Source organism: Olea europaea, chromosome 18, assembly GCF_002742605.1.
Source record: "Olea europaea var. sylvestris chromosome 18, O_europaea_v1, whole genome shotgun sequence".
Classification (NCBI taxonomy): Eukaryota; Viridiplantae; Streptophyta; class Magnoliopsida; order Lamiales; family Oleaceae; genus Olea; species Olea europaea.
Window position 1 is genome coordinate 28,998,520 of NC_036254.1, and position 9,687 is coordinate 29,008,206.

General features: G+C 37.3%; 1 protein-coding gene across 1 annotated transcript; it reads right to left on the reverse strand.

The window, feature by feature from the left end:
• Positions 1-6,178: 6,178 nt before the first annotated feature.
• On the reverse strand, positions 6,179-7,383 carry LOC111366977. The gene is made up of 3 exons (XM_022987654.1): positions 6,702-7,383; positions 6,570-6,616; positions 6,179-6,475 (listed from the first exon to the last, which is right to left on the reverse strand). The coding sequence occupies exons 1-3, from the start codon at positions 7,381-7,383 to the stop codon at positions 6,179-6,181; spliced, it is 1,026 nt and encodes a 341-aa protein (XP_022843422.1).
• Between the last annotated feature and the right edge of the window lie 2,304 nt (positions 7,384-9,687).

Consider the following 9,687-nt stretch of genomic DNA (forward strand, 5'->3'; position numbering starts at 1 on the left):
AGTGCTTCGTCCCATAGGGCACACTACCATCTCTCAAAGTAGGTCACATGTCACCTCTTCTGCCTCTGCCTCTGCCTCTGCCTCTGCCTCTGCCTTTGCTCCTGCTGAGCCAGCTGAGCCCGTCGACCCGACAGTGCCTGCTGATCCTTTGGGTGATTTACTTGCTGATCTCTCAGCTATTCCTCCGCCTCCTTCCAAGGTTCCGCCGTCCACTGTTCTTGTTGACCCCACTGTCACACTTATGGGTCAGATATTGATTTTCATTGAGCAGTAGACCCGCATGATGGCTGATATTACTCAGTTAGGAGCTACTTCTGAGCGTCATACTGTAGAGTTTGCTACGTTGCGAGGGGCTGTTGCTCTTGTTCAGCGCGGTATTCGGTGGATGCGCGAGCACTGAGATTATGAGTCTGACGCTGAGGATTCTGAGGACGGGGATGGCAGGGATGATGGTCTTGCTTAGTTACTTGGAGTTCCCCTTGCCATTTGTGACAAAAACGGGGAGTGGGGGTTAATTTTTGGGATTTATTGATATTTTTGGCTGGATTATGTATTGATGCTTTGCACGATTGATGTATGGTTTTGGTTGTTTAACTTACATTGATATTAATATTATCTCTTAATCTAACATATTAGTACACTGTTATGGCTATTCATGATTCTTTACCTTTTATGTACTTATGTTACTGTTTCTCGTGCTTTTACACCTGATATGTGAGTTGTGATTTCAGGAGACAGGTTGAAAGATGACAAGGCAACAATGAGTGGAGTCTATGTATTGGATTGTCATTGCTGCTGTAATTTGCTTTTGTCACAAAATGTCAAAGGGGGAGTTTGTTAGATTTTGTGTTGGCTATTCTGTGAACAAAAGGGTAAAAGTGTTAATGCTCAAAAGTTTGGGGGTCAATTTGTCAATTATTAAAGGATAAGGGTCATTGTGCACATGTGTAAAAGATGAAGGACTCAGTTACAATTTTGGCAAAGTGTGCTAGGGTTCGAGCTATGAAGTAGGGCAAGATGTGTCGTCGAAGTTTCGCTAGTTGCTCACCAAGTGGTTGCTCGAGCGACAAAAACAGAATGGTCATCGCTTGCTTCTCGCTTCTCGCTCCCACTTCGCTCGAGTGAAACAGCGTCGCTCGAGCGATAGTGTTACCCATAAAACCCTATTTTCCTTTTTTTTTCGACATTTTACCCCGACTAAAAAAATCGAAAAGACATATACATGAGAAAAATTGCACCGAATTGAAAGAGAGCTTTGAAGGAATTGAAATTGTGGACAACTCTCCTACACTTTAATTTTCTCATTCAATCCTATATTTGATTTGATCAATTACATGAAAAAGATCAAATCAACATTCATCAAACACCACAACACAATCTTTTAGTGCCTTTGTTGATTCTTGGAGATCGAGGAAGGAGATCGGAGTCCCGATCATTAGAGAACAGACGATTCTCTTGAATCCACAGGAGATAGACAAAATCAAGACTTGGGAATTGGTGTAGCATGCAATCCAGGAGGGCTAGGTGCCTGGAGTTGGTGCAGGATCATACATTCCAGGAAAAGCTTGAGGAAACTATGGTCAGGATGACAGAAAAATCAGTGTAGGTTGAGTCTGGCTGATTGTAAGTTTCATTTACGTTTATAGTGGATTCCTACTGGCTTGGGCCCGTAGTTTTACCCACATTGGGGTTTTTCCGTCATCAAACAATTGTGTTATTTATATTTCTGCAATTAATTTATGATCGGTATTCAAACATAGGATAGTAAAGCATGTGAATTGATCAGGACAAATTAATTTTTGTGACGTGTTGCAATTATTAATTAATTGAAAAGAAAATTCCGCATAAACACCTATTCACCCCCCTATACGTGTTGATTGGGTCGAACTAAGATATTTCACTAATGATTTAGTCTGTCAGCTCAGCTGCCAAGCGCACAGAGGAGATGATGAGCAGTACAAATGATAATTCAGTGGGTTCAGACAATCCATATGTATTGAGGTACATTTTTAAGGTTTGCCGTTACAAAACATGAGCTAGTGCTGAAAGCTATTTTACTTGTCTCCTTCATATACTGAAAACAGATAAATATCCAATTTGTTATGATTGATTCAATCTTTGCCTTATAAAGCTCTAATTTGATATGCATCGAATGTCTACATGACTGTGCTCTAAAAAGCATAAACCGTAAACCGTGGCAAGACGTGGAGTCCAAGCTTCGGGCTAGGCAAGTCTAGGCGTAAAAATGCCATTTTAAATTTTTAATCAATCTAAAAAATATTTAATAATTAAAATAATATATACCAAACATATAAAATTATAAAATACTATTAAAAAAAAAACTCACCTAGGCGTGAGTAGACACAAAAAAAAGGTAAAAAAAAAACAAAAAAAAAAATAAAAAAGTGTGAAAAAGCACGAGGACGCTTTTTAGAACACTGCTATATGGAGACAATGTTCTTGATCTGATGGACCCTTTGCTGAAATACCCACCATTTGCATTGCCTGTAATAATTACCTGCCTGAGCAGAAGCAAGAGGACTGGACCAAGCGTCGTGCAGATTTCAACAAAGTATGTGCTTAGGTTTATGCTAAGAACCATTTCAAGTTTCTTGATCACCAGATCTAAAAAAAAAACTCACCTAGGCGTGAGTAGACACAAAAAAAAAAAGTAAAAAAAAAAAAACAACAAAAATAAAAATAAAAAAGTGCGAAAAAGCACGAGGACGCTTTTTAGAACACTGCTATATGGAGACAATGTTCTTGATCTGATGGACCCTTTGCTGAAATACCCACCATTTGCATTGCCTGTAATAATTACCTGCCTGAGCAGAAGCAAGAGGACTGGACCAAGCGTCGTGCAGATTTCAACAAAGTATGTGCTTAGGTTTATGCTAAGAGCCATTTCAAGTTTCTTGATCACCAGATCTATTTCAAGTATCAGGATTCAAAGAACTTGGCACAAAATGATAGTTTTTGTGTTGTTGTAGTGATGAGATAGGATGATTGAGAATGTTTTGTATGGAATAATTTTGGAGGTAAAAAAATAGTTGGCTTTTTATTGAAAGTTAATAGTTCGGAAGATTTTGGTAGAAAGTAATTTGGTGGACAAAGTGGGTAGGAGAAAGGAATTTTATTAGAATGATGATAGCTTACAATAGCTTGAGCTTTGTCTAGCTTCTTTTTTCTTACTAACAAATGAGGGATCATGCCTTATTTATAGACTCTTATCATATCTTCTAGAGAATTCTACAAGTGTCTACAACCTATACAAGGTTTTTTGGTGTCCAAGTTACTCTAGTGGAATCTAGACAATTCTAATTTTTTATTATACTTGCTTACCAAGGAATTCTAGGATATTCTAGACAATTAATTCTAGATTCTTCTAGAAATGAGCATCATTAAATTTATCACTCCTCCTTGATGCTCATTTCGGTAACTCCAATCATTTCTCGTAGTAGCTCGAACTTTGCTCGTGGTAGCGCCTTTGTGAATATGTCCGCCAATTGTTCTTCAGTTTTGCAATGTTTAAGTTCTATCTCTTTGTTTGCTTCAGCTTCTCTGATGAAGTGATACTTGATACCAATATGTTTTGTTCTGCTGTGAAATACAGGATTCTTGACCATTGCTATAGCTGATTTGTTGTCGCTGTAGATCTGTATTGCTTCATTTTGTGGCTCTCCCATATCTTCAAGTATGCGCTTTAACCATATTGCTTGACTCGTAATCATTGCTGTTGCAATATACTCTGCTTCAACTGATGATTGTGCAACCGTTGCCTGTTTCTTTGATGCCCAAGAAAATATTCCCGAACTTAGTGTGAATGCATAGCCTAATGTGCTCTTCATATCATCTACTGATCCTGCCCAATCGCTATCAGTATACCCAAGTAGTCTTGAGTCAGGCGTAGACTCATACCTTATTCCATTGTCTTTTGTTCCTTGGAGGTATCTTAGTATCCGCTTTATAGCTCCATAGTGAACTTGACTTGGATTTTGCATAAATCTTGAAAGTAGGCTGGTTGCATACATTATGTCTGGCCTTGTAACAGTTAGATAGAGTAAACTTCCAATTAAGCTTCGAAATTGTGAACTATCTGCTTTTGGAATACCGTCTTCTTTTCTGAGTGATTTGTTGCTATCCAGAGGTGTTGCTACTGTTTTGCAACCTTCCATCTTGAACTTTTTTAATAGATTGGTAGTATACTTCTTCTGAGCTATAAATATCCCATCTTTAGATTGAGTTACCTCGATCCCAAGAAAATAGTGCATTAATCCCAGATCAGTCAACTCGAACGTTTTCATCATATCTTCCTTGAATTTCTTGATCATCTTCTCATCATTCCCTGTGTAGATGAGATCATCAACATATAAAGAGATTATAAGTGTACTATTTGTACCTTGGTTTTTTATGTATAGAGTTGGTTCACTTTGGCTCCTCCTGAATCCTTGCTTAGTGAAGTAGTTGTCAATTCTGCTGTACCAGGCTCGCGGAGCTTGCTTTAATCCATATAGTGCCTTCTTTAGTTTGAAAACTTTATATTCTTTACCTCGAACCACGTACCCTTGAGGTTGCTCCACATAAATTTCTTCTTCAAGATAGCCATTAAGAAATGCCGATTTGACGTCCAGCTAGTAAATCTTCCACCTTTTCTGTGCGGCTAGTGCAATTAACGCTCTTATAGTATCGAGACGTGCAACAGGGGCAAATGTCTCAGTGTAATCGATGCCAAACTGCTGTGAGTATCCTTTGGCAACTAGTCTTGCTTTATGTTTTTGAATTGAGCCATCAGCATTGAGTTTTGTCTTGTAGACCCACTTAACTCCTATGACTTCTTTATCTTGAGGAGGATCTACAAGCTCCCAAGTATTGTTTTTCTCGATCATTTTTATTTCTTCATCCATAGCATTTCTCCATTTTGGTTGTTTTGAAGCTGCTTCATAGCTTTCAGGTTCTATGATCATCAAGTTGCATCTTTCATATATTTCTGATAATCTTCGTGTCTTTCTTGGCGATGATTCTGGTGAGTCAACTGGTTCTTCTATAACTGCATGCTGCGGAGACTCTGGTTGATTGTTCTCCTCAACATCACTCTCCTGCTTTTGTGGTTGTGTAAGTGTGCTGACATCTTTTTTCTCAATTTGACTAGTCTCCCAGTTTAGGTGGCATCTTCATCAAACTTTACGTCCCGACTTATAATTAGCTTCTTTTTTCTTAGGTTATATACTCGATAGCCTTTTGATTGAGTACAATAACCTAAGAAGATTCCTTTTTCAGTCTTTTCATCCAGCTTACCTCTTTTCTCCTGAGGTATATGTGTGTAGCATATGCAGCCGAAAACTCTGAGATGTTTTGCTGATGGTTTTCGTCCGCCCCATGCTTCAACTGGTGTTTTGTCTTGCACTGTCTTTGTCAGACATCGATTTAGTAGATAGACTGCAGTGCTTACTGCTTCTGCCCAAAATGTTTTTGGAAGACCTTTCTCCATCAGCATAGCTCTAGCTGTCTCCATTACTGTTCTGTTCTTTCTTTCTAACACGCCATTTTGTTCCGGCACGTACCCAACAGTAAGTTGATGCTCCATTCCTTCATCTTCACAAAACTTGTTAAATTTATTTGATATATATTCCCTGCCTCTGTCGCTTCTGATAGTTTTGATTTTGCAATCACTTTGCTTTTCGACATAGCTTTTGAACTTTTTGAAAATCTCAAATACTTGGGATTTTTCTTGCAAGAAATATACCCATGTCATTCTAGTATAGTCATCTATGAATAGAATGAAGTACCTGTTTTGGTTATGTGATGGAGTACGCATCGAGCCACATACATCCGTATGTATCAACTCCAAAGGCTTTTTGGCTCTCCATGCTTTTCTAGATGGAAATGGTTGATGGTGATGTTTCCCGCTCAAGCATCCTTCGCAAATTTCTTTTATGACTGGTAAGTCTCTCATCATGCTCTTTTGCTTCAAAATCTTTAACCCATGGAAGTGGAAATGTCCAAATCTTTTATGCCACAACCATGACTCGTCTACTTGCACCGCCATTGCCGCATTGTCTGCATATCTCCATTGGATTGGAAAATATCTGTTCTCCCGCTTTTTGACGTTTGCAATTACCAGATGTTTATCTTTCTTATCATAAATTGTACAATAATTTCCTTCAAAATGTATACTGTATCATTTCTCCATCATCTGACCTACACTTAGTAGATTTTGATCTATTGTAGGGACTAAGAGAACTTCATTAATGTATCTCTTGCCCTTTTTTGTATCAACGACAATAGTACCTTTACCTGTAGCCTCTATAAAATTTCCATTGCCAATTTTTATTTTTGTATTTATTTTATCGAGACTGTAGAAAATAATTTCATCCTTCGTCATGTGATTACTGCAGCCACTATCTAGATACCACGTATCTAATTTCTTTTCAGAGACATTCTTCTTGGAGGCATAAAATAGATTTCCTTCTGTCTCCTTTTTTTCAGAGAAATTAGCTTGATTATTTTGTTTAAGGCGACAAAATTTCTCTTCATGTCCAAATTTCGACAGTTACGACACTGTGGTTTACCTTTAAACCAACAATCTTTCTCTTGATGACCTTTTCTTTTACAAATACTGCATGAAGAATACTTGTCGCTTTTATCAACTTCTTTTCCTTGAATTTCTTTATTTTTCGAATTCTCTTTAAATTTTCTCCCACCTTCTTTAGATTTTTGAAACCGCATATTAAGTTTCGATTGAAAAGCGTTTTCTATTTCCATTTCATAGCGCCTTTCTAATCTTTTTTCATGAGCTTCTAATGATCCCATTAATTCTGCAGCTGTTAATTCATTTATATCCTTGGATTCCTCAATAGCTGCAATAATTGGATCATATTTTTCTGTGCAAGTAATTAAAATTTTTCCAACGACCTTCTTTTCGGGAACATCATCACCATAAGACTTTAGTTGATTTACTATTTCATCTATTCTTGAATAATAATCTTTTGCGGTTTCCGACTCTTTCATTTTTAGATTTTCAAAATTCCTTCTTAGAGTTTGAAGGCGGCAAGTACGTACCTTGTTACTGCCATAGAACTCCTCCTTCAACTTATCCCATACTTCTTTCGCTGTTTTGACTCCCATAATTCTTGGAAAATATGTATTCGTCAAGCTCATTTGTAGAGAAAGTAATGCTAGAGAATCTTTTTGATGATTCTCCTTAAGTTCCTTCTTTTGTGCGGAAGTTAAAGTGGAAATGTCATCTGGGTTAGTATACCCATCGTTGACGACATCCCATAAATTTTGAGCACAAAAGTAGGTCTTCATTTTGATAGACCAAAAATCATAGTTATCCCCATTAAATGTTGGGATAGGAATTGATGAGCGGAAAGCCTCTGCCATTATATATGCGTACGCCCAATATCAATCGAACGTGGCTCTAATAGCACTGATAGTTTTTGTGTTGTTGTAGTGATGAGATAGGATGATTGAGGATGTTTTGTATGGAATAATTTTGGAGGTAAAAAAATAGTTGGCTTTTTATTGAAAGTTAATAGTTTGGAAGATTTTGGTAGAAAGTAATTTGGTGGACAAAGTGGGTAGGAGAAAGGAATTTTATTAGAATGATGATAGCTTACAATAGCTTGAGCTTTGTCTAGCTTCTTTTTTCTTACTAACAAATGAGGGATCATGCCTTATTTATAGACTCTTATCATATCTTCTAGAGAATTCTACAAGTGTCTAACCTATACAAGGTTTTTTGGTGTCCAAGTTACTCTAGTGGAATCTAGACAATTCTAATTTTTTATTATACTTGCTTACCAAGGAATTCTAGGATATTCTAGGCAAGTAATTCTAGATTCTTCTAGAAATGAGCATCATTAAATTTATCACAAAATATAAGTTGAGCATTGAGGTTATAACATCTTTAGTTGCATCTTTTCTCTGAATCTGGTAGGCGCATGCCTCTTTTAGTTGTTACTTTATCCTGGAAGTTATGCTTTTGCAGACCATACAGCTTAAGAGTAATACTATTTCGCTAGAATAGGTATGAAGAGAGAGGATATTACCAAAACTAACATGGTATTTTGTTGTTACCAAGGATCTAGGGTGTTTTCATGCATCTTCTGGTTCTCACATATCTTTTCTTGCTTTTAATTGACATCCTTTGTAGCAGAAATCAAAGAGATCAAGGAGAAAAATGAAAACGAGGATCATGTGCTAATCGTTATTGCTGCTGGAAGTTGATATTCCATCCTTCCAAATCTAGAATTTGAATATGCTGATGCTCACATTCACGAAGACTTGTATGAAATTATAAAGTACTCGTCTGAAGAGATCTGCTCAATGAAAGACCATCAAATAAAGTTTTGAGGTTCTGTACTACTTTTCTAGCCAATGCTGGGTGTAGTTCAGATGCTACTGAAGGTGATGGTTTCTTAAGATTGAACTCGAACTCGGGTACTTAGTAAAATCATCCTTTCAAATCCGTTCCGGTAATGTGCCAGTGTAAATATCTTCACATTATTCGAAGGAGAAAACAATGCTCCAGAAAATAGCTACTACCACGAATTTGAAGCAACCAAAGCCCAACTGCAATGGAGATTCAAATGCATCCCCTCAACCAGTTAATTCCTGTAAGACGGGTTTGAAAAATACGGATAATGTGGCTACAGAAGATTGATCAACTCTGGCATCTGGTGGACAATTAATTACCCTTTGACTATCTCCGGTGACGGTGGGTTCTTCTGGAGAGTATGCAAGACAGCCTGACTCAGCAAACATACTATTTTTTTTCCCAATCCACACACTCATTGGAAATAAAGGGACATCGATGATGCCAATTGGCGGTGTTGTAGACAATTTTCATTTGCCGATGTGATACTTTTTTTTCTCAATCCACACACCCATTGGAGATGCTCTTTTAGTAGCATTATTTATCTTATCTTTCTTTTCTGTACAACCAATGTTATAAAATTCGGACTGAACCAGACTGACCTATTCGATTCGAGAATGTGAACCAACCCTAGGCCTGATCCAGCACAAGTGACATGCAATCAAACTGGTCGAGAATCGATCACAATCCAATCAAACCGTCGTTTTCAACTATGGACAAAACACAATCTCCATGGATATGGTCATTCCCAATGAAGCACCAATTTTCAAATTTAACTCAATCATAGCTTGGCAACTGGCAAGGCGAAAGTCAATTATGGAGAGTCTATTGATTCGGGACATTCTAATAATTGATTGATCAATTCATGAAAACAAAACCACGCAAATGCAGATCCCATGGCTTATCATAAAAGCCTGATCGTATCCTACTTTTTATTGCTTTCTGTCTATTTTAGTTTATTTCTTTACTTATATCAATTAGCTTTTATCCCGATGGTTTCCTCATTTGTCCGTATATTCGACCATATTCTTGGTTGAAATATTGATGAAGGTGGTTTATCTCATTTCCTCTGCATCAACTAAAGCATCCTGAATTTAGACAATTCACGTGGCATGAGAATAATAATATCATCGTCTTAATCATCGCGTGGATCAGTGGATGACTAGATGCTAGAGGTTGATGAGCACTTAGAGGATCAAAATTATCTAAACAACTTGACATTTATTGTTAGTTCAGATTCGATTCATGCCATCTTGATCTTTATCTAGATGCTTAACAGCTTGTAGTTAGTCAATCAAAATTATTTAAAT